This window comes from Nelumbo lutea, chromosome 2 (genome assembly GCF_056320005.1).
Source record: "Nelumbo lutea isolate HS-2025 chromosome 2, American lotus-T2T, whole genome shotgun sequence".
In the NCBI taxonomy this organism is placed as follows: Eukaryota; Viridiplantae; Streptophyta; class Magnoliopsida; order Proteales; family Nelumbonaceae; genus Nelumbo; species Nelumbo lutea.
The window spans coordinates 34,290,567-34,316,372 of record NC_142685.1 but is presented as its reverse complement, the minus strand read 5'-3'; the positions used below and the strand labels follow the sequence as shown (position 1 = coordinate 34,316,372).

The 25,806-nt window shown below is 41.8% G+C and overlaps 1 protein-coding gene across 1 annotated transcript; it reads left to right on the top strand.

The window, feature by feature from the left end:
• The first annotated feature begins 17,126 nt into the window (after positions 1-17,126).
• Positions 17,127-24,879, top strand: LOC148869768 (ATP-dependent DNA helicase). The gene is made up of 6 exons (XM_088972298.1): positions 17,127-17,652; positions 18,091-18,372; positions 18,477-18,650; positions 18,736-18,842; positions 21,423-21,733; positions 23,971-24,879. Exons 1-6 carry the CDS (start codon positions 17,500-17,502, stop codon positions 24,588-24,590), a joined length of 1,647 nt encoding a protein of 548 aa, XP_088828424.1. The 5' UTR covers positions 17,127-17,499; the 3' UTR covers positions 24,591-24,879.
• Positions 24,880-25,806: the final 927 nt, after the last annotated feature.

Here is a 25,806-nt window from a genome sequence, read left to right as displayed (position 1 = left end):
ATCCAAATCCTAGAGTGAACAAGAAAACTATTAAATGCAGTTCCCCTAATTTGGTAGTGAATATCTCTCTACAGTTAGAGAAATTAAAACTAACTAGGACTTTCCTAGTTCAGCCTAAATATATTTAGAACTTGCTATTTATTGATGAGAAACCTTTACAAACCTCGTATAGGTTTTTGTCTTCCCCTTCCTTTCCCTTTAAACCAAACATTGCCTAAGTGAGAAAGGGAGTAAGAATAGTTGTAGGATCCACAAGAGTCCGGATTAGGATCAAACTAGAAGATCCTCTATCCTTGAGATTGATTTCAAGGGTAGAACACATGATGGCCAAATTCTCATTTAATGTAAAGGAGAAATTGCCCTTGGTAAATGGGCCTACCATTAAGCATGGTACTGTCTAGAATTAAGTATTAGGTTTTATAATAAACACTTACATAATAACCCCTCTATCATTAATACCAAACAGAAACACTACAATTTCCTTATTATATAAAATGCAGTGTTATGCTTTCTACCATGATGAAATCCTTGGCAAAATAATTTTACAAATCAATTTAGAAAATAAATTATTTATTAATATTTTGCAAATTGATTTCAAACTCATTTGAAATCCATTGTTGATAAATTTAGGCGTCCATAAGAGAAAACTTATTCAAAGACCTAGCTAATTATTATCATTAAGTCTTCTAAGGATTATATGTGACTATCTGGATATTCCACAAATCATAAATTTTAGGCATATTCTAGAATGGTATAGTTCAATTTTTCACAAACACCTACACTTATACTTTGGGTTCAACCCTAGTGGTTGAGACAAACCACTCCTCATAAAGGCAATACAAGTAGGTTAGCTTTGTTAAAATAAAGTACCCATTATTCACTAGTTTAGAACATTTAGTTTACATACCAGTCATGATTTTTCCACCTAAATTAATGATTATCATGATTTTATTATGTAGATCAAATTCTAATTTATAGGAACATGCCCAACATCACATGTAATAAAGAAATAAAGTGAATTCTTATTTAAAATAAAATCAGTCTATATCATCTATTGGATCTTGAGGGCATTCACTATCAAACAAGTATTTATGCAAAATGAATAGAGTGGGTAAGAGATTAAATTTGAGTGAGGATTGAGGAGAGAGTGTCTATTAATTACTCCTCACCTTAAATTAAAACATATAAAATATAAGAGCAAATTATCAAAAATTTAATTGAAACTTAGAATGAAATAGCCAAATAAGTTGACAATTAAAAAAGAAAAATAGATTAGGTTGTAGAAAACATGGGGATTTTAGTTGATCGGGTCAAAGGATAAACTTGCATTAAACTGACCCATCTTGTTAGGGCCAAGTCAGCCTTGTTCGAGTTTTAGGTTAGGTTAAACTTGACCCATTGACACTGCCACATATATAAATATAGATATCCAGTCTAGATCAACCTAAGTTAAATGAAGTCTCTATTAGTTGCTTAAAGAGTCAAACATGAAATTTATTACACCTTTATCCCTAATATTAAATGGGCTTTTGGGCCTTACCACTTATCAAATCATTGATGGGCTCTATTTAAGGGTGGCAAATGGGTGGGTTGGGTTCGATAATAGTCGAGCACCAACCCACCTATATTGACCCACTAATCCATTTTTCACCCATGTTAGTAGGTAACAACCCAACCTGGTCCTGAACCACCCATATTGTTGACCCACTAACCCACCCTAAGTCCCTAACCTAGCTCATTAGCTGAACATTTTTTTAATCTTTTTTCTCAATTTCAAATTCAACAACTAGTAGATTTAAAAAAATTACAAAATAAAAACATATAGAAAAAATTTAAAAATTATATATTTTAGTAAGCAAAAGCATAAAATGTATAAGTCAATAGAAAATTGAAAAATAATATATATTTGTGCTAAATAAAAGCAAAAATTAGAGAAAATACAAAAGATGATAGAAATAAAAGCAAAGTATATTTTCAATGGCAAAAATGATAAAATCAAAATAAGAATTGGAAAAAATTACATAAATTGATAAAGATTATTATTGTTGGAAAACATAAAAGAGAGAGAGAGAGAGAGAGAGAGAGAGAGCTGGGAGCTGATAGATAAAGGCAAGAGGCCTTGTTTTTTGAGAAAAAATTTGAGAATAGCTTCTAGCTGATGGTATAGGTGTGCAAGAACCCTTGTTTTCAGAGAAAGAAAGCTTGAGGGATAAGGGCAAGAGCCCGTGTTTTCTAGAAAATGAGGGATCTCAAAAATGCCAAACTGGATCAATCCCGTTGGTGTTGGGAGATCTAATAAGTGCTATGATGTTTTGGCCTTGGCTATAACATTGATGCATTTCATTTTCAAGTTGTAATAAAAATAAAAAATAAAAACAAATAAGTGAGGCAACCAGTCAAAATGAAGATTAATTAGGATTGGACTTTAGAGAAAACCTTAAACAAACCATAGACAAGATGAACGTTCCATGACAATGGACTCACCAAAACAAATTTAGATAGTTGAGCTGATCGGTATGCATCTCCCTTCTTATTTTCTTGTTCTCAATCAAGTATCACGCCCTAATCTTTGGTGAAGAGAACCCTTGTTTCTTGAGAAATCCTATGAAGAAAAGGTTTGCTCCTTTTCAGATCTATAGCACAGCCCATGATTTATTTAATTGTTCCTCTCTCTCTCTCTCTCTCTGTCTCATGGTGGGTCCACCACGATTTTGCAATCATTCATCCTCCTCATCTCTCCTTACTTCCTCTCTGTAGGTCTAGGTTCATTAATATTTTTGCAATATCTCCTCTCTCTACCTCGTAAGGTTTGCCACAAGAACAGTTTGCATGAATATTGTATTGTCTAATGGCAAAAAGATGCAAAAAAGTGGAGTTATGTGAGAGAGAGAGAGAGTAGAATCCAATGCTACGATGATAGTGCAATATTTAAATATTGCAACAAAGACCTTAAAGAAAAATGAAATCATCCTAATCTCATAGTGCAATATTTAAATATTAGCCTAGCTAATACTATTTATATGATATGCTCTAATATATATATAATTAGTTGTTTATGTTATTGGTTCCCTCTTACTTGCACCCTTCACTGAAAGAGCTTTCTAAGAACCATCAGATGATGAAATTGGTAATCATGTGGATCATATATGTATATATATCATGGAGGAGAAGAAGAAAGAAAAATTAATGTTATTGTCATTCGATCTTATTTTTTGCACTACTCTTGACAATACACCTTAATTATATTTTGTTGTTGTACCCTTTAATCTTAGGGCACTATTATCTTTAAGTCTACTTTACATTGCCTTGGTTTAATTTGTATTTAATCACGATAATATAATGCTCCATTTGTTTCTTCAGTCTATTAGTCGTTATGTTCATTTTCATTGTTGGCAATTCAATTATTTGGAGATAGGCTATAAGAAAGATTATATATGTATATATATATATATATCGAATAAAATTGATTTCCTTAAGCTTTAAAACTCAATGCATTAGATGATGGAATAAAGTTGATGTAGGATCAATTTCTCTCTATTCTCATGCATCGGTTAGTCGCCAGTTCTATCTAAGACAATATCGATTTTTTCTTGTTTGAGTATGGATGCACTATACATCACACACGTCAGGTTTGGTATTCCTCTTTAATTGGATTGGATTCTGTTGGTGTGATTTCGGGTTGGGTTTGATGTAAATCAAGCCCATATTAAAGTGGGTGATTTTATGGAAAGCATTAGAGAAAAGATGGAACGAGAACAAAACAATAAATCTCCTTGGAATGGAAATTTGGAACAAAATAAGGACTATTGTTATTCCATCAGAGGAGGAGGATTAGATGATTTGGGTGGTAGATCCAAAAGATACCTTTCTGATAGGGATGGCAATTTTCTCCATCATCAACGGGCATCTGATTTTCCTGATCCAATGGGATTGGGGATGGGGAATGAGGTCTCCACCCCGCCCTAACCCTGATTATATATATTAAATATATATTATTATATATATGATGTTATTTATATATCAAAAATATATTTAAAATATTATTTATATTTTATTTTTTTTATTTATTTTAAATAAATTAAATTTCAAAAAAAATATTGTTAACTAAAGAAATTTGGGGATTCGGGTCCCCATAGGGAACCCGTTTTCATTGGGGATCGAGGGTGGAGGACAACTTTTATCCTTGATGGAGATTTATTTCAAAATTTGGATCAAAGACGAAGAATATTCAATCAGTGTGTGATTTGAACTCTAGACCTTGGTGGAAGGGCTGCAAAGAGTTTAGAGCTTAAATTGCCCTCCAAAGATAAAGTGCTCTATGTTCTTGTGTTGAATAGGCTCCCTTCAAGATTCTTCCTAAGACAAAGATGACCACATTTTTGTGAAGCGTGTATATGCCAAACAAGTCCAGAGCCTATTGTTCTTACACATCTAAAGCCAAGTGCTTGACTAATGATGGTATTGATCTCATTGTATTCGTTCTGTTTGGTTTATGGAAAAGTAGAAATGAGAAGGTGTTTAGAATTGTTACCCTTCACCCAACTCTTATGTTAAACAAGGCTAGGGATGAATGGAAGGAATATATTGACTTAAGTATGATTAACAAGGGTGAAAAAAAGAAGCACAATGTCGGAATAAGGTAGGTTCCCCCTTTGGAATCCTATATTAAAATAAATTTTAATGCATCGAGGAAAAAAAGATGGTACAATAACCATTGGATGCATAGGAGATTCAAAACTTGTGGTAGATTGTTTAAAGGATCGTGAGATTCCCCCTTGGAACATCAGTAACATCATTGAGGAATGCCATTCAATTTGTTCGAATTGGAACATTGACGTTCCCCTTTGGAATCAAGCAACATACTAGCTAGCAGGTGTGGGGTGGGTCATGATGACGTGAGCAATGAGTCATTATTTAGTAATAGGGAGTTTTTTTTTTGGAGAAGTATCGGATACACCCGATGCAAAATTCTGAATTCCGGAACCCCCCCCCCCCTCCTATTAGCCCTCTCCCCTATAAACCACATCCTATCCGTGAATTTGGCATCAATTCATGGTTATGATGCATTTCTTCTGTACTTTGGGGCTATAAAATTCTGATCTGGGCTGATTGGTCATTCTCCCTTTTTTTTAATTTTTGGGGAGGACTACCGCTCGGGTTTTGTAGCCTGCATTTTCTTTATTATAAAAAAACTGAAACCTCCCTTAAAGTTTTTGACCATTGCTAAAACATTTCTTGAAGTTTGGTAATTGCAATCACTAGCCTGGAACTTTATAACACAATTGCAATTAGACCCCCTTCCCTCTCTTAGAATCCTCTAACAAGAGGCACAAAAATGTCTAAAATACCCATATAACTACTATTGGGGATTGTTTCTACAAGAAATATAAACTTTATAAACAACAAAGAAAAAAATAGAGAATTTAAAATTGCAACTTTACCATTAAGTGATCGGTTTGAAGGGCAAATTTGAAAAATAAATCAATTTTGGAAAAGATATCGAAAGGGTTTGAGCTAGTGAAGAGAAAATTTGGAAAACAAACATTTTGGTCAAAAGTAAATGCATGGGTATTTTGGACATTTACATGCTTCCTTGTGGAGGATTATAAGTTCCTAACAAAGGAGGTCTACTTATCCCCTAAAGTTTTTAACTATTGCTAAAACGTCCCTTCAAAGTTTGGTAATTGCAACCACCAGCCCTGAACTTTATAACACAATTGCAAGTAGACCCCCTCTCTTAGAATCCTCTAACAAGAGGCACAAAAATGTCCAATATACCCATATAATTATTACTAGAGATGGTTTCTACAAAAAAAAAAATACAAACTTTATAAACAACAAAAAGTAGAGAATTTAAAATTGCAACTTTACTTTTAAGTGATTGGCATGAAAGACAAATTTAAAAAATGATGTAGGGTGATTTGGCCCGACCTAATAATAGGGGGACACATGGACACATGGACACGATCTAACTGATAGGATGACAGCTCATCCCGACGTACCCAAGTCTACGACGGACCGAGCTCGGATAACCAGACCCATGGAGCACTAGTTCAGGTAATATTGGTCGACCTCTACATGTTACCCCCGAAGATACCGCCACCGAATTCCATGCTTTACGGGATCACACCTCGTAACTGCCAGCCTTATCTCCATCATTCGAATCGGGCAGAAGCGATAAGCCTTATCAGCTGGTAGCGTTATCTCCTGCTAATATGGATACGAGCCTCATCACGGCAAGAATCCCAGAACCACTCTGAAAAAACTATGAGGACTCCAGTATATAAAGACTCCAACCCTTTGGGGGAAAAGGTACGTGTAATCACTGCTTACTAGCTATCTTGCTTTCTAAACTATCTTCAGCTCGCACATTACTGACTTAAGCATCGGAGCAACCTCGTCGGGTAAGCACCCCTGGGTTCTCTGATTCTCTTTCTGCAGATCAGCCAGCTCAATCGTCTACTGGAAGCCAAATCATCTCCAGCTAGGAGCAGCCAAATTGCATCGCATCGTTTGGCATCATCTATGGAAATCGTTACGAAAAGCCTTTTTCCACCAAGCATCCTAAATTCAACTTCCATGGCATCTTCCAGTAACGTCGGGCAGAACGTCAACATGAACACCTCCGGAGGGCAACTTCAGGTCCCAACAGTGTGCATCAGACAGTTCACCGTACCTCTCTTTGCGGATAGGGTCCCAACTCTGAACGTGCCTCAAGTCATTGCACCGGTAAACGTCCACTACCTCTCACGGTGGGTGCAACCTTCGCCGAACCTTCTGTCATTCCCCCGGCGGTCGGACAGAGTCAACTTGATGACCTGGTACACTGCATGCGGGCCATGCAAGCCCAAATGCAACAGGTCCAGCAGTTTCAGTTGTACCAACAATAAGTCCTGCACCATGTTTACTAGCAACAGTTTCCCCCGCTACCTTAGAATCAGCAGCCAGTTCCACCTCGGCATCCGGCTACACAACAAACCAAGCCTCACTGCCAAAGTGAATGCCCTCCTCGTCAGGGAGAGACCTCCCAAATCCAGAAACCTCTCGGGAGATAGGTCTTGTCCTGCGGTAGGAGGGAGAGACAGGTTACTCCTCCCACCTCACAAGCAAGTGAATAGGTCGGGGGACACCCAGCCCACCAGAGCCGCTTCACCTCGGCCTTTGCAATTCGAGGTTCCACTTGTAGAAAATTGGTTTGGGATCCTAGTCGCGGACTCTAGACATGGCCCCTCAGTCCACAACAATCGCCACCAGCAATCCGAACAGTTCCCAACCAGAACTGTGCCTGACAATACAGAAGCCAATAGCACTAATGCGGAGCCAGTGAAGAAGCAACAGAAGCGGCGTCGCAAGGCTCGCCGAGCTGTAGTCCAAAGTCAGCCTGAACAGCTCAAAGGCAAAGAAGATGCAAGCTCGGGAATAGTGAAGACCACCCCGCTCCTTTCTGTGTCGTCTCCTCTATCCCCCGAGTTCCTAGTTGTCCCAATGCCCAAAGATTTTAAGGTACCTCCCCTGGACAAGTACGATGGGTCGTTAGACCCGAATGACCATGTAGATTCATTTCAATCACAGATGCACCTGGTCGGGGATGATGAACCCTGCATGTGTGCTGCTTTCTCCACAACCTTTAAAGGAGTAACTCGCACATGGTATAGAAACCTCGCACCCGGGACAATTAAGAATTGGGTGCAGTTCATGTAGATCTTCACCTCTCACTTCATCACTAGCAAGAGGTGCCCGTGGTCCCAAGAAAGCCTCCTCGGCATAGTCCAGAGGGAGGGAGAATCAATTTGGAGCTACATCAAACGTTTTAACGATGCATGCCTGCAGATACCCGACTTGGATCTTGTTGTGAGAATCATAGCTACAAAAAGAGGCATCACCCACAAAGAGTTCAAGTGGCACATGGTTGTAAACAAGCCCAAAGATGTTACTAAGTTCCTCAAGCTCGTTGACCAATTCATCAGAACAGAAGAAGAGATGAACCAGAAAAGCAAGAATCCACCAGAGAAGAGGAAGAGAGAAGGTGAAGCCTCAACCAACGGGGATAATAAGCGGAAGAAGGATGAACCAGCTAGAGGAGGAAGTAAACCGGATCAACCTTTCTGAACTCCTCCAATTGAAAGGACAAACTACAAGCCCTTGAACACGAAGCGAGCAGAGATCCTTATGGCGATCAAGGACACTTCTTATGTGAAGTGGCCACCTCGGATGAGAGGGGATCCGAATACCAAGAACAAAAATGTATACTGCCACTTTCATAGAGACCACGATCATAGCACCGAGAATTGTAAAAATCTCCGCGACGAAATTGAGGAACTCATCCGTCGCGGATATCTCAAGAACTTTGTACTAAAAGAAAATAAAAACCAAACAGATTGGTAGGGAAGTAAGGTAGAGATTCTCCCGAATCCAGCAGCAGGTAGAGTGAGCAGCCGCAGAGACAGTTGCCCGAAGAAAGACCGGTTCGAGGGATAATTCACATGATCACTGGCGAATCGATTGTCACGGGCTGCACATCAGCCGCGGCGAAGACGTCAACTCGTGAATTAGAGAGAGAAGAGCAAAACTCACCGAAGCGGCCAAGGTTAGAAGGGCCCCTATTCTTCACCGAAGATGACACGCACGGAATCTAGTACCCCCATGATGATGCGCTCGTCATAAAAATAAGGATCAATGATTTCGAAGTGAAGTGCGTCCTGATCGACTCAGGCAGTTCGACAGATATATTGTTCAAGGACGCATTCGACAAGTTGCAGCTCTAGGAAAGCGATAGCAAGCCCGCGAACAGTCTTTTAGTAGGCTTTAGCGAAGAGGAAGTCAAGCCCCTGGGACGAGTTACAATACCTGTAGAGGTCGGTACGTGGCCTAGTATTGCGAGGTTCGACCACACTTTCCTAGTAGTTGCAACTCCCTCCTATACAATGCCATAATAGGTCGGCCTATCACCCACGCTCTTCGCGCAGTGGTGTCCACCTATCATTTGGCCATGAAGTTCCCGACAGACTTCGGAGTAGGAGTAGCGCAAGGCGACCAGCTTGAGTCTCGCAAGTGCTATGTTGCCGCCCTCAAAGGGAAAGCTAAGGTAGCAAACAACCTCGAACTAGAATGACCTATGGAGTACACTAAGGAGTGAGCTTCACCGATAGAAGAGACGGTCCCTATACCTGCTTCGACAGAAGATCCAGCCAGGACTCTCCAAATCGCGCATCGATTGAGGAGCCTTTGCGTTCTCAGCTGGTAAGCTTCTTACTTCAAAATTTAAATGTGTTTGCATGGTCTGCGGTAGAGATGCCCGGCATAGACCCTAAAATAATAACTCACAAGTTGAACATTGATCCTGTAGTTAGGCCCGTTAGATAGAAGAAAAGCAACCTAGCCCCGAAGCGCTAGAGAGTAGTCGATGAGGAAGTCGAAAAGCTTCTCGCAGCCGATTTCATCAAGGAGGTCCATTACTCGAGCTGGGTGGCTAACCCCGTTCTGGTAAAAACGGCCAACGGTAAATGACGCATGTGCGTCGACTATACCGACCTGAATCGAGCTTGCCCAAAGGACTGCTTCCCACTTCCCAAGATCGATCGTCTGGTGGACGCGGCCTTAGGGCACGAGTTGTTGTGCTTTCTGGATGTATACTCGGGCTACAACTAGATCAGGATGGACTTTGCCAATGAAGAAAAAACGGCCTTCATAACCGAGCTTGGCCTGTACTGTTACAAGGTCATGCCCTTTGGACTGAAAATGCCGGGGCAACATTCCAAAGACATGTAAACCGACTCTTTGAGCCGTTGATCGGAAAAAAAGTAGAATGTTATGTAGACGACATGGTCGTCAAAACTTAGTATTCAAATGATTTAATAAAAGATTTACACTATTTTTTGAAATTTTGCGCAAATTTAACATGAAATTAAACCTTAACAAATGTGTCTTCGGTGTCACCTCGGGTAATTACATCGTTAACCGACGTGGCATCAAAGCCAACCCTAACAAAATCAAGGCCATCCTAGATATGAGACTGCTCCTTCAATTGAAGGAGGTTCTAAGGTTGAATGGCCGTATAGCCGCTCTGAGCCGCTTCATGTCTAAATCGACAGATTGCCGCTTGCCTTTCTTCAAGGCAATTAAAAAGAGCAAAGACTTTGAATGGACCGAAGAGTGCCAGCTCGCCTTTGATGAGCTCAAAAAATACCTGACCAATATCCCGATTTTAACCCGACCCGAGGAGGGAGATATTTTGAAGTTGTACCTCTTCGAAAGTGACGAGGTAGTCAGCTCGGTATTGATAAAAGAAGTAGATCGGGTCCAACGACCCATCTACTATGTTAGTAAAGTTTTGCAGGGTGCAGATACAAGGTATCCTGAGATCGAAAAGCTGGCATATGCGCTAGTCACCGTAGCTCGAAAGTTTCGACCGTACTTCCAAGCTCATACCGTCATCGTCCTCACCAATAGATCTTTGAGGCAAGTCTTGCTCAAGCCTGAGGTCTCCGGTAGATTGACGAAGTAGGCCATTGAACTTAGCGAATACAACATCCAGTACGAGCCTCGAACAGCAATTAAGGCCCAAGCCTTAGCCGACTTTGTCGCGAAATGTACCTTTAGCACTACAGTCCCTGAATCGATTGAGTCTGAGCATAGAGGGGAAGCTTCAACCAGTGCGGCACCTCCCTCAGTAAGAGCAACGCCAACCTGGGATGAGGAGCCCTGGATCCTCCATGTGGATGGCTCGTCGAATTAGCAAGGTAGCAGAGTAGGTATCATTCTATATGGGCCAAGCGGGGTGAAGCTGGAGTATGCACTTCGCTTCGAATTCATCGCGTCCAATAATGAGGTGGAGTACGAGGCATTGATAGCCTGGCTTGCCTTAGTGAATGAAGTAAGAGCCAAGCACATCGTTATCTACAGCGACTCCCAGCTCGTGGTCAACCAGGTCATTGACAAGTATGAAGCTTGCGAGCCAACCATGGTCGCCTGCGTAACCAATGCCAGAGAAGCTCTACGCGGTTTCCAGTCTTACTTCATCAGGCAGATCCCAAGATCCGAGAACGCTGAAGCCGATGTCTTGTCTCAGTTATCCAGCACAAGCGACAATACCATGAGGACCGTGTACATGGAGAACCTACCTCGGCCTAGCATTCTCGAGGGGGCAGAAGAGGTCGCTCCTGTTGGACAAGTAGAACCGAGCTGGATCGACCCACTCGCGAGCTACCTGTTTCACGGGACCCTCCCTGCAAATCGTAATGCGGCAAGAAGGGTAGAGTGACAGGCAGCCAAGTATGCCATAATAGACGAACGGTTGTACCGAACATCCTACACGTTCCCCTACTTGCACTGCTTGCGACCCTCAAAAACTGAGCTTGTTCTCCGCGACACTCATGAAGGCCTGTGTGGCGGGCACTTGGGGGGCAGGGCTCTCGCCTAGAAAGCGCTACGACAGGGTTACTACTGGCCAACGATGAAGGCAGATGCACTTGAGCTCGTCAAAAGATGCGATAAGTGTCAAAGGCACGCCAACGTCCACCACCAGCCTGCTGCTGACCTGAAGTATCTCGCTAGCCCATGGCCCTTCGCACAGTGGGGAATTGACATCCTTGGACCATTCCCGCCAGCGATAGGACAGAGGAGATTCTTAATAGTAGTAGTGGACTACTTCACAAAGTGGGTGGAGGCCGAACCTCTTGTGATGATCACAACACGAAGCGTGCAAAACTTCTTTTGGAGGAGCATAGTGTGTCGCTTCGGACTACCTCGAGTGCTTATCTTTGACAACAGCAAGCAATTCGAAGACATCAAGTTTCAGAACTGGTGCAGTCAGATGGGGATACAATAGAATTTCACCTTGGTGGTGCACCTCTAGGCAAATGGTCAAGTGGAAGTCACGAACAGGGCCCTCCTCTATGGGATAAAAGCACGCCTAGCCCGAGCTAAAGGACTATGGGTAGACGAACTGCCTAGTGTACTATGGGTCTATCGAACCATTGTGAAGACCGCCATGGGTGAAACCCCCTTCAACCTTACCTACGACACGGAGGCAGTGATCCCAACCGAGATCGAGGTGCCTACACTACGCCTGGAGGCATATGACGAAGAGGCAAACAATGACGAGCTATGCACCAACCTTGACATAGTTGAAGAGGTACGGGACCTCGTGTACATATGGACCGCGGCCTACCAAGAGAGAGTGGCTCGGTACTATAACGCCAGAGTTAAGAAGCGGAACTTCTGCGTTGGAGACATGGTTCTTCTTAAAGTCATGGTGCCTGAGCCCGGTGTTGGTAAGCTCGGACTGAATTGGGAAGGACCCTACTAAATAAAGCGGGTGCTCGGGGAAGGTACGTACGAGCTCGAAACTTTAGAAGGAAAACAGGTGCCTTGGGCGTGGAATGTCAGCAATCTATGGTGGTACTACCTGTGATCGTCTAACTGGAGAGCGCAGAATATAAGTCACTCCCAGAAGTCTAAGGACTAAAAACGTCGAGCTGATAAAAGACCTTGGCATTTTATAAGCCCTAGTCGCCTATTCGGCATGGGAAGGATCAGGAAGGGTGGACAATAAGTCGCCCCCAAGGCCTAAGGGCTAAAGTATTGAATTGGCGGGCTCGTCACTATATAAGTCTCAGTCGCCTCCTCGGCATGGGCACCCAAGACCCAATTGCCTCTTCAGCAAGGGCATATAAGTCATACTTGCCTCTTCGACATAGGCAAAATACCCCCAATTCCTAAGGCATAGACCGCTCGAGTATAAGCCCTATGATGTCTAGCCCACTTCGGCATATAACAATAGGTTGGGCCCGTTAAGGACAACCGACATCTGAATGAGTAGCCTGCGCGCAGACAAGTCGGGTATATACCCCATAATGCCGCTCACCTCGATGTACATTACGTGAGATTACCCCTACTAATAGTCCGAGTAGACAATTCGGGGTGATCTTCACTTAGAAAAATTTTATGTTTGGTTATCCTTACTTATTGTCTACCTCGATAGCTCGACAATTCGGGTAACCTATACATTGTAGAATATTTCTATGCAAAGACTAGTTAAGAAAGCCTATATATATTTCATTGATGAAGTGATTGTAAGTACAAAAGGTCTCACTGTGACCCGAGCTCAATGGCTTCGGGGTGTACATCCATGATTCAAAAAGGAACAAAAAAGAAGGGAAAACTATCAAGAGGGAGGACTGCCAGCCTCATCCAAAGGGCCCACTACTTCGACCTCGTCATCTCTCTCCTCCTCTGACGAGTCAGGCTCCTCGTTCACAGCCCTGGCCACCCCCGAAGCTAAGCCCGCCATCGTTATGGCACTGAGGTCGAGATCAGGGAATTTATGCCAGACTAGATACCTGTATAGTTTGAACTGTATTCGACTTGAAGAGCACGAAACTTCGAGGACTGCTTGAAGCACTCAACGACCTGGTTCCTCTCTTCTTCCCGTGCCTCCTAGATGGCGGTCTCAAAGATCTGAGTTCATTCCTGGACCATTGCTTTGAGATTTTTAACTTCTCGTTGAAGCCGCACCTTCTCCTCAGTCATTGTTCGCGATCAACACCTTTTGCTTCGCGTTCTCCTCGGCCATCTCAGAAATCAGCTGCTTCTGGCCCTTGGCTCCCTTTTTAGCCCGAAGCACCTCACCCCGAGCTAGGTCTATCTCATGATGGAGCTTTCGTACCTCCATCTTGGCATCCTGAGCCTCCTTTGAGTGGATTGCAGATTGGCAGGCCAACGCATGAAGGGCGGAGTTGACCTATTAAAGAAAAATTGAGGTAAGTAAAGAGAGAGAGAGAGAGAGAGAGAGAGAGAGAGAGAGAGAAAGAAAGAGAGAGCGAAGCCGAAGGCGGAGTGCTTACCACCATGCAGTGGCTGGAGGCTAGTCCCAAGAGCCGCTTCAGAGGCATGTCAGCCCATCGCGCAGCCTTGCTTGGAAAGATGGCATCCCGGCTCTTGCGCACCGCGAGCACGTGGTTCGTGATGCTTTCTCCTTCACTCGTGGGGGCGCTCTCTAGCTCGACAACGGGCCCCTTCGAAGCTGATGCATCCTTTGGTTCATGAGGACGAGTTTCCTTCTCGCGGCCCTCCTCTACGACCACTTCGGGGTGTGCAGCTCGGGCCTCCTCCCTAGGGGGCTCATTGGAGATTGGCTCCACAGCCTGGGCCTCAATTGCTCCGGACGTCAAAGGTCCGACCTCCCAACGAAGTCTCTTCACAGCTTTATGCTTCTTCCCCCTCCGAGAGCTCATCAGGAGGCTTTTTGCATTGACCTCTAGCATTGTAGCTGCAAAAAAAAATAAAAAATAAAAAAGACAGTCGAAAAACTTAAAGGGTGTTTCAAGCAAGTATCCGAAAGGAAACCTATGGGCTCAAACCAGCTCGCACCAGCGCATCCTCGGCCAAGAAGTTTTTCATCTCAAGCCCGAGGTCCCTCCACGAATTGATAGCCGCCCTGGTCTCTCCGTCTAAGCTCACCCCGAGGTCCTAAGTAGCCACTTGCTAATGGGTTGGAAAAGACCACCCTTTCGGGTTACGAGCGACGAAGTATCGCCTTTTCCAAGTCGGGACCTTGTTCGAGCTGCTATGCAAGATCTTGAATCCGGGCCTGGGAGAGATATAATAACTCTGCCTGACGTCCCCACGCAGACAGACCGAGTTTCGCTTGATCACATAGATCAAGCTGAAGACGTCCAGGGTTAGGGGTCGGCCGTAGGAGTGGAACAAAGAAATAGTGCCAACGATATTCCAAACAGAGTTCGAATGAAGCTGGACATTGGTGATGTTGTCAAATTTAACTACTTCTATCAGGAAAGGGTGGAGTGGGAAACACAGCCCTGCCGCATGTTGCTCCTCAAAAATAGCGAGCTCATTGTGATCATGAGCCCAAGGGTACTGACCTAAGGGTACGCTAAAAACTAAGCTATCAAGGTGACGATAGTGGGACACTATGTACATTAGTTTATCTGAAGACAGTTTGGAAGGCCCGAAGTCATCGGGTTTCCGACCTCGGGAAGGAGTTGGGGCCCCCGACCTGGAGGATGAGCCCTCTTTCTGGGCTTCAGTCTCCCCGAGCTGAGATGGCTCAACTTCAGGGTCAGAGGTTCCCTCTAAAGACCAGTGAGGGGAGGCATCCTGTTGTGGGCTGACTTCCCTGGAAAGAACAACAACGCCCTCCACCTCGCTAACACTATCTACAAGCCTATATATGCTAGAATTCGACATAATCAGAAAGCAGGAAAAAGCTAAGGAGTGGGGACTCACCAGAAACAAAGAACAAAGTGGAAAAACGGAAAGAAAATCGAGCTGGAAGACTCTGACACGACCTCGAGAGAGCTCAATCGTAGAATTTGTGGTGAAAAAAGTGAGTCACGGACCCCCTATTTATAGCCACTATGTCCGAGAACCAACGGTCGAGATCAAAGCAATCCAACAGCCCTTAGGAAAACCAGCTACGCGCCCCCCGAGGGTAAAATCAGTTTAGCGTGTTTTTTTACGTCTGCGGAGTTTATAAATCGTGTGACATTCGCGCGTAAACCAGACCCGACCTGGGTTTTCTTGGTTTAGTCGGGTGAGCGAACAAGTCCAACCCATGATTCATCTGACTAGCTGACCGGACCTCGGACCAAATCCACTTGGCTCGTCATGAACTCTCCACACCGGGTCAGGACCCTTGGCTCGGGGAGTGGGGGGCAATTGATGTAGGGTGATTTGGCCCGACCTAAGAATAGGGGGACATGTGGACACGATCTAATTGACAGGATGACAACTCATCCCGACGTACCCAAGTTTGCGATGGACCGAGCTCAGATAACCGAACCACCTCGGGGCAAGTCCACCTCGGAAGCAAGTCCACTTCGGGATAAGTTCACTTCGGGGCACGATTGCATGAAGATCACCTTGGTTATAAGACACCTTGGCATTCATACCAGGACAGACCCAAGGGGCACTAGTTTGGGTAATATTGACCGACCTCTACATGCTACCCCCGAACATACCACCACCAGATTCCACGTTTTATGGGATCACACTTTGTAACTGCCAGCCTTATCTCCCCTGTTCGAATCGGGCAGAAGCGATAAGCCTTATCGGCTGGTAGCGTTATGTCCTGCTAATACGGATATGGGCCTCATCACGGCAAGAATCCTGGAACCACTCCGAAAAACCCACGATGACTCTAATATATAAAGACTCCAACTATCTTCAATTATCTTCAACTCGCACATTACTGACTTAAGCATCAAAGCGACCTCGCCGGATAAACACCCCCGAGTTCTCTGATTCTCTCTGTAAAGATCAGCTAGCTCCGTCGTAATTGCGTCGCATAAAAAAATAAATCAATTTAAAAAAAAAAGATCGAAAGGGTTTGAGTGAGTGATTCATATATAAAAAAAATTTAAAAAATTAACATTTTGGTCAAAAGGAAATAGATGGATGGGTATTTTAGACATTTACCTTTACATGCTTCCTTGGGAAATAATTGCAATTACCTCAGGTGTTGTTAATAAGGGTCGTTGGAACCCATAATATTGACTTTTCAAAGTTTGACCCTAGCAATGATAAACGTATTCCGTATTTCGGTACCCATCCATTCCAGTCAAAAACGCAATCGAATCTTGAATCCAGACTGACCCTTGGATGCGCACGGTTGGACCAACAATCTTCCCTAAATTAAGCAATACCTTATCCCTCCACTAGGCCACCAGTGAGAAAAAAGCTAATAAAAAACCGTGCTGGTTTACAACTTTATCCACAGAGCAAATTGGATTCCACATGGAAGTCCTACGTGTCGTACAGCTAGGCCTGACAAGTATCTCCTCCTTATCTTGCTACGTGTTCACTTAAACCGTCCGCACAAGCCGCCGAAAAACAGAGAACGCAACTCACAATCAAAGCATTCAAGAAGGTTCAGGAAACTGGCCCTACATATATCCATTTCCCTAAAACGTGTCCGTACGCACGTGCCACAAGTCCAGAGCTCGAAAATTCCACAGGCAAGTTCTCTCTTTAAAATATGCTGATTCACGATATTACCCTCGTGACGATGGATATGAAAGGTCATAAGGGTGTTCTTGTAATTTAAATATGGACAAGTACAGGAGACGGACAGGTTCTCAGTATCTCCCCGCTTCGGAAATCCCGCCATATTCGTTGTACCGCACGTGCAATGGGTACCTTCGGCACGTGCCTGCAGTGAAGGTTCGCGGTCGCCACTGACTCCGTTTAAAGATCTCTCTAGTTCCCGTCATTTCGCCATGTGCAATTCAGAAGAAAAAGCTTTGTAGGGTTTTCAGAATCTCCGATCCCTTGATCAGGAACGGCTGGAATCGTCAAAGCGGAGAGGTGTATCTTGGTTTGTTAAGGTTGGTAGGGTTCCGAGATGTGGAATCAGATCTGGCAGGGAAATTGAAAGTGCATCGTTGGGGTTTCTGTGTTTTAGATCCTACTTTAGGGCTTGGATAGATCTGGTGGTTCTGGCTGCTTGATTTTTCTGTCTTTGTGGTGGTTGGAAAATTGATGGTTCAGTTGATGAAATCTGGCAGTATCCGACCGGAATCTGAGCCGCCGTGTCGGAATAAGTTGCCGGTGAAGTTGGAAATCGAGGACCCGCTAGATGAAGAACATGGTCCTGTCGAGAAGAAGCCTAAGATCTCTCCTCCTCGTCAGCAGGTTTGATTGTCTCTGCTTGCTTTAATCATTGTTCTGGGGTTCTATTTTGAGATTAGCATCTTATTGATTTTGAAAGGGAAAGCTAGAGTGCTTTTTCTCCGCTTTTTTTCTTCTTACTATTTGAATTTTGAAATTTAAGGTTGTTGTTTACGTGCATACCGTTTAAGGGTGTTGTTTTTCCCTTGAGATTTTATGGTTTTTGTGCAATGATACCGTTTAACCTTGTTCATGTATCATGTACTTAACTAGTTTATGTACTTTTATTCGGTAAAAGCTATTGCAGTTTCTAATGAAATTGGATATTGCTGTTTATTTTGGGAGGTTTTGTATCGGGATTTTTCAGTAGTTTTAAAATTAAATGCTGTTTTTTTTTTGTAATAGCAGATCTGGTTTTCTATATAAGTTGATTTTCCCTCTTTCTTCGGTTGTTTGTTGCAGCACTGGAGCTCAGAAAGCAGCACATATCCGATCCCACCATCACAATATAATCCACTTGATGAGCCTAGTCCGTTGGGTCTGCGGCTGAAGAAGAGCCCGTCGTTGTTGGATTTAATTCAAATGAAACTTTCTCAGAGTAATGCTTATACATTAGGAGGTGGACATGGTGAAAATGTTGAATTAGGTAAAATGAAGGACTCTAAGGGCGCAGTTTCGGGGGCTACTGATAAGCTGAAGGCTTCGAACTTCCCTGCATCGCTTCTCAGAATTGGGACCTGGGAGGTATCTACAAATATATTTGGTATTAGTATTTAGTAGTTAAACTGGGCGTACTTTTTTTGTGCTTGCATGTATAACACGAGATTAATTGAAATCCTATATGGCAGTACGCATCCAGATATGAAGGTGATCTAGTGGCGAAGTGTTACTTTGCCAAGCATAAGCTCGTGTGGGAGGTTCTTGAAGGTGGCCTCAAGAGTAAAATAGAAATCCAATGGTCTGATATCGTGGCTTTGAAGGCAAACTGCCCTGATAACGGGCCTGCGACCTTAGATATAGTGGTATTTTTCCGCTCTTGTTATGTTTCTCTTGGTGCTTGTATTCTTTATTCGAGTTGTTGAAAGCATTTTTTTTGTTTACTTTTAGCTGGCTAGACAACCTCTTTTCTTTAGAGAGACCAATCCACAACCGAGAAAACACACTTTGTGGCAAGCAACTTCAGACTTTACTGGTGGACAGGCAAGCATTCACAGGTATAACAAAACGGAATTTTCTTGAATGTCTTTGAGCAGAAACCAGAAAGTCTTGGGAGCAGTATTCCTATGGCCTTTCTTCTAGATTGTTCAGCTCCATTTTACAGTAGTTGCTTATCGCTATTCTTTATTTAACTAAAGTGTCATTTATTATTCTTAACAATTTAGGTTCACGTGCTTCACCTGGTTTGTTAGTGTGTTTTGATTAACTAAAATTGAATTTGATGTTTGATATTGTAAGTTGCTGTATTGTGGGCTGTACCCATGATGCCTAGAGTTTAAACAATTTAGTCTCCCTGGTTTTATCCATTATGTTGGTGTTAATAACATATACTCTAACCAATTCAGTTAATATCCTTTTCGAAATATTTTGTTTCTCTTGGAATTTTGGTATATATATTTTTCTCTGTTAACTTTTTCTCTATTGCTTTCTTTTTCAAAATAAGTGGTGCTTCACTTGCTTAGGTGCACATTATACCCCTTGATCTTGTGCCTCTGGTGCTAGTAGCCCCTTATGCTTTAGTTGTGTTTCTCACCTTTAAGCACTGATAATTACATTGTCTAAGATGGGAGTGTGGTTTCCATGTTGACATCACTTTCTTAATTACTTGTTTTATCATCCTTTTTCCCATGTGTATTGAAGAGTTGTGGCTATCCTCCCTTTTCCTTTTATTTCTTTCCTAGTGGATGGTATGTTGCCCTGTTTTTGGTGAGGGCAACATTGTCGATGTTATCATTTTCTGCTGTTGAGATTGAAGAAGTCTTCAAAGTAAGGTCAGCAGTAAAGACTCAACTAGATGAAACAAAGAAGGGGAAAATTTGGAAGGTGGTTTAAGGGTTCTCTCCTGGATCTCTTTATCTTTGAGAACGATGGAGCCGAAGAAAATGTTTTGGAGTTCTATCTTCTATGGAAACAATGCATGGTAAGGAGTTGAAGTAAAAATATTAGTTGATATTTTGGATTGATCAGTGTTACAACTGATTCCATGGAAGATTGATGATGCTTTTGTTCCTTGTAGCCATTTAACCAAAGGATTTCAGAATTTTGGTGAGGATTTATTTTCCTCCTTAAGTTGCTCTTTTATTTATATTTTTGATGAATCTTAAGTTTCTCTTTTATATATAAAGAAGATGTTGAATGGATAAGTATCCCTCCATCAATATTTTTATCTAAAATTAGAAGTGTTGGGAGAATATTTATAGTTAATCTTAAAATGGAATGCAATATGGATTCCATCAGTATGTTTCTTATGGATAATCCTCATAAGACCTTACAGTGTTTGCATTGCTTTGTCCTTTTTCCCCTCTGTTATCTTCTTGGTTTGGAATAAGTACCATCATTGTGGTTCTTAGAGATAATCCTCCTAAGACCCTATGATTATTGCATTGCTTTCCCAATAACTGTGCCCTTTTTCCCTATGTTATCTTCTTGGTTTTGGAAGAAAAATAAACATTTTCCGAAGGAAGGGGTCTGAGGGGAAAGAAAAATATTGTCACATAGAAAGAAGCTCAGAGACATTTTGAGGGGTCTCCTGTGTTGGTGCTTGGTACAGTAAAGGAGAGGACTGTGGCCTTGCTTGGGATTTGTCTAGATTTAATTTCCAAGGGAAGGATTCCATGATGCTCTATTTCTTTGTTGGTGCATATTGAAAGAATTGGAAGCAAGGATCTTAGAAGAGAAAAAAGTATGAGTATAGAAAAGTGACTTTTCACACCATACAAACAAATTATTGTAAATAAAAAGCATTTGGAGTCAATAGGCTATCTATTGGAAATCAATTGTCATTTACTAATGGGATTCAGTTGATTGGTTAGATGCTTTTCTCTTCATTTCTTTTACTGCAGTTGTCTTTTTTGGGTAAAGCAGAACTCTGGGACATGGTTGAGTTGTGTAGATGTGATGGTTGGTTTGATTAACCAGAAAGTATTTTTCTAAGGGGTGTATTGTATTGGTAGTGCCTTTGTTTTGGTTGGTCAGTGGGTTGGATTTTCTTCTCTTTCTTGGTGTTGTCAAGGAAGGAATCTTGATCATTGGGTATCTTCCCTTTTCCTTGTCAGTGAAGATGATCAAATTTTTGTTCATGAAAGAAAAACAAGGATGGGGGAGATCACTATGCCTTTATTTATCGTTTTTCTTTTCATCTTGCTAATTTGTCCTGTTTAAATCATTGTGTTCCTATGCTTCTTTACTAAAGGGTCATGATCCAATCTTCATCCCAGCTGTCTGGGGTCTTGGCAGTGGTGGGCTGGATACTGACCTATAGCAATTTTTTTCTGCATACATTGACCTCTATCAGATTCAACCCTGCATACTCATGCATCTGATATCTGTCCACTTTGCTCCTTAATTTGATAACTTCTGGTCATTTTTATAGCTGAAAATTGTTTGTTTCTCAGTCCTGGTGGCCTACAACAGTTCTCCATTGGAGGTTTCTTTGCATACAAAATTTAATTACCCTACATGGCACAGGGTTCATTGATATTACTTGTCATATATGATCGTAATGTTTGCTAGGCATTTGGGGTTTTGATTCTCATGTTGTTGCAGGTATTGAATTTATTTACTTTTCATGGTTGCAGGCGACATTTTCTGCAGTGCCCACAAGGCTTGTTAAGCAAGCATTTTGAAAAGCTTATCCAGTGTGATCCTCGCCTGAATTTGCTAAGTCAACAACCAGAGATAGTGTTAGAGAATCCATATTTTGAGCCAAGAGGTTCTGTTTTTGAGGGCCCAGATGCTATGAGCAGTGACTATGCACCCCACTTATCTTCTCTCCAGGACACACCGACCCCATCTGCTGCTCATTCATCTTCTATAAAGAGTGAACCATGGGATACTGTTGCTAGGACACCAGAACATTTGTCCCGGGAAACACCTTCCCCTAGTTCAGGTACACTCATGGATCCTTTTTCCATATGTGGGAAACATGAGGCTAAATATTTTTTAGACATCTTTGATGAAGAATTTTTCTTTCTAAATAAGAAAAGTGGTTGTCTTTTATCTTTATATTCATAATTTCTTTTCTCTGTTAATAAACCATGGATTCTTAGAATTGTGTTATTTCTTTTTTGTAAGCATTGGTGCAACTTTCATAACATTAGTATCTAGTGAATAATTTCATAACATGTGTATTTTCCTTGTTCATTTCAAGCACATGGTCACAAGCAAAAGTATTATTCTAGAAAATCCAGGATCATGTGGGGCTTTCCATCTCCGTGGAAAATAAAAAAGGCAGTTACTCAATGTTGGTCCCAGCTATCTTCATGGATATATAACTACAGAAAACACTGTTGTGGCAATTAACATAATTATTTTTGTGATCAAGTATGCAAAATCTGATACCCTAATTGATGACAAACTGTTCTGATGTTGTACCAAGTTGATTAACAACTTGAGCAACAACAAAGAAGGTTTGAAGATAGACATAGGTTGGAAACTATGGTGATGATGGAAATAGGCAGCAGTTGGGATTCCAACATGGCTTCATGGGAAGTTCTGCACCAAGTTGGGGCTGCATTTTCATGGTGCATGCAGAAACCAGAATTCGGCAACTAAGCTGGACAGGGTATAATATTAAGAGATAAATTTGAATAATATGTGCTGTAATAAATGGAAACTAGAAAGAAGAAAAGATTAGTTACAGAGAATTAAAAACTTATTCAAAGCAATATGCTTTTTGGTTCAGTCACTTCAGCTGTTAGCAAATGGCCTCTTGATCCTTCATATTCAAAATGTGGTAGTTCTAGAAAACTAATTTTTCATCGTTATTTTGAGATGTTGGCTTAGGCAATATTTGGTACGGTGGCTGTTTGTACTTGAAACACTGCCACATCAGCACCAACCTAGGTGTTTTGAGTTTAAACCTCGATTTCTGTTTGGTTGAAGCTGTTACAATCCATTTGTCCCATGTTGGTAGTATAGGATGCTAATGTGAGGTATCCCACATCGGTAGAATGGGATGCTGTTGTGGGGTATAGTTGTGCTTGGGTTACCTCCCTAACAGCTAGCTTTCAGGGGTTGAGTTCTCCTAAGGCACATAACAAATGGTATCAGAGCCTACACTATGCCTCCCAGTTGCAATCGTGCGGCGCAGGTGGTGACATCGGTATTGCAGTGTTCGGCCAGGACTAGTTGGACTAGTGCAAAGCCAGCCTGCGTGGGTGCCGGGACTTCGGAGCGTGATGGAATGTTACGATCCATTTGTCCCATGTCGGTAGTATGGGATGTTAATGTGAGGTATCCCACATTGGTAGAATGAGATGCTGTTGTGGGGTATATATGTGCTTGGGTTCCCTCCCTCTAACAGCTAGCTTTTAGAGGTGAGTTCTCCCAAGGCACATAACAGAAGCTGTTTGAGTTAAAACAGTGAATATGTTTCTAGACGTTTCCTCCATCAGCTGCCCATTTGAAGAAACAGTCCAATGACCTTGCTCTTAGTTGGCATCCTAGACGGCAGTTAGAGATATATTCTGGTGCATTGCATTACCAGCAAAGATAGACATACACCATCAAATACCCATAAACCATGAACCTTATTTCTAAAACAAAGGTTTGTTTTTTGTGGTTCTATGCTTTTAGAACCATTGGGACTGCATCTGTATGTTAATCCATGTATAATAATGAACCAATCATCCAAAAACATTTATTTTTAAATTGGATAGAGTCAGTATGAATGTATAATGGGTTGGTATTACGTAGAATATAAATACTTCATTTGAACGTTTTAGGTAGTATGCCAATACCAAACAGAATATTGCTGAGAACAGCTTTAGGGGCCTTAATTGCATGTTGGAGAGACCTATTCTGCTAATTCCTCTTAATATATGATTCTTTTCGGCCTTATCTAGGGTCCGAAGAAAATCTGTTAATAGGAGTCTGAACTTACGACAGAGAGAGACCTCATTGGTATGAATAAGCATAACGTGGCGTAGCTTTGATTTATGAATGTATAGAACAGTGATTGATAAAAAAAAGTATAGAACAGTGCGTCTGTCTAAATTTATGATGCAATGGTGGCATTTTCCTCCTAAAGTATTCAAGATCATGAGTTGGAATTTTCAGTAGTTTACAGATGCCAATGTTTCACAGCATTTCATTCTCTAATTTGCCTTTCTTATGCCATGTTAGTGATGGATGCCCGTGCAATCGAAGAAAATGGAAGCAATGAATCTGAAGAATCGAAGGGACTGATTCAGTGGGATCAGATTAAAGTGCCGGGACTTCATCCATCCATGTCCATGAGTGACCTGGTGAACCACATTGGGAATTGTATATCTGAACAGATGACATCTGGCAACCCACTTTTCTCCAGTGAAGGATTGCAGAACAGGGATGTGCTCGAGGAGATTACACAATATCTACTTAGTGACTCGCAGTTTGCATCGGTCTCTGATGAGCAGTCCCACGCGAGAGTTAATTCTCAATCCCTCATGTCTAGAGTGAATTCTTTTTGCTGTCTGCTACAGAAGGATCCTGCCACAATCCAAAACAATCAGATTAATAGCGGACCTGATGATGGAAAAGATGGTCAAACTATTTCCGCCAACTCTACAAGTGAGAACAAGGTTCTGGGCGAAATAGCAGGGGGTAAAGGAGAGTCCACTGATGTCCCTGGCTCCAAGCAGCAGTCGACCATGTCAAGGAAGGATTCGGTTGGTGATCTGCTACTACTTAATCTCCCCCGCATCGCATCTCTACCACAGTTTTTGTTCCACATCTCAGAGGATGAAGAAAATCAAGCTAGATAATGTTCATTGACTCCTTCCTGGACTGAACTTCGTCATGTAAAAAAGTTCCCCTGTATTAGCATATATGCATGTTGTTTGTTGTTTTGGGATTCTGAAATTTAGTTTGATGATGAATCCTGATTCTTCCACTCCAAGGAGGTTGTGGTTGGTCGTAGGCTTGTAGTTTTATCTAGCTTTGTTCCTGCATTGGCATGTATGATAAATCAGTGTTCCAATTGTAACCTCTGTGAATCAAACCTTCGAACTGTCTCTCTTAATCCAACTGTCTGAAAATTCCATTTGTTGTTTACATCGCTGTTATAAATGATGCAAGTAATTATTTCCTTGAAAAGTTGAAATGTTTTTGCCAAATCGAGGCACAAACGTATATCAACAGATATCTGAAATATCCGTAGAATGAATTACAATTTACAGCGTCGTGCATTAGGATGTACGTAACAAATTTACCCAACTGTAAGCCTTATCCCAACTTTTCTGTGGTTGGCCATTCAACAAATTTACTAGTACCAGTAGTTTTCTAATCAATATTAATGGCTTAGTGCCTTCATCTATTCCTCCCCTCTCCAGCAATGTATCATCGGTTACACCCCGTTAAATTGCAAAAACTTGTTTACTAGCCAACAACCTATCAGCCCGAATATAATATTCGTTCAGCCTAAAGGATTTCAATTACTACCAAAGCGGTTTCTTTTTTCAGATTTTGAGAGGGGGAAAGTTGGTCAATGGGATTTTGGTTCCCAATGATCAAGAATTTCATATTCTTTTCTCATATTTATGTGGGAATCAGGGAAAGTTTATTTTTCTAAGTATCACTTATCCGGGCAAGTGGTACTCATCTCCTAGGTGGATAAATAACTTTTTTATTTAGGGAAAAGTTGCCAACACTTGAATGGGGCAAAAATGCCCTTTTTAATAATGGATTTTTATGACAAATGGTTATTGCCTTATTTACAGAGAAATAAAAGAATATGAATAAATACACTTACCCGGTTAAGTGTTTTCTAGGAAAAACTTATCTAGGTAACTGTATTTACCCGGATAAGTAACTTGAAGAAAAACAAACGGGACCTAAAAGCAAAAAGAAAAGGAGCAGATGAACCTTGTGACAAAACAAATCAGACAATTGGAAGTTGACCTAACACCTGAAAGCAGACTAATAAATTAGTAATCATAAGCATGCAATTACATATGTATGAGTGGAAGAATTAAATGGCTA

What these genes read in the sequence shown, in the direction of transcription:
- LOC148869768 (XM_088972298.1), top strand. Translation starts at nt 17,500, where the DNA reads ATGGTTCAGTTGATGAAATCTGGCAGTATCCGACCGGAATCTGAGCCG. An exon ending in TCTCTCCTCCTCGTCAGCAG is followed by an intron (nt 17,653 to 18,090) that starts GTTTGATTGTCT and finishes TGTTTGTTGCAG; the next exon opens with CACTGGAGCTCAGAAAGCAG. An exon ending in AACACCTTCCCCTAGTTCAG is followed by an intron (nt 21,734 to 23,970) that starts GTACACTCATGG and finishes ATGCCATGTTAG; the next exon opens with TGATGGATGCCCGTGCAATC.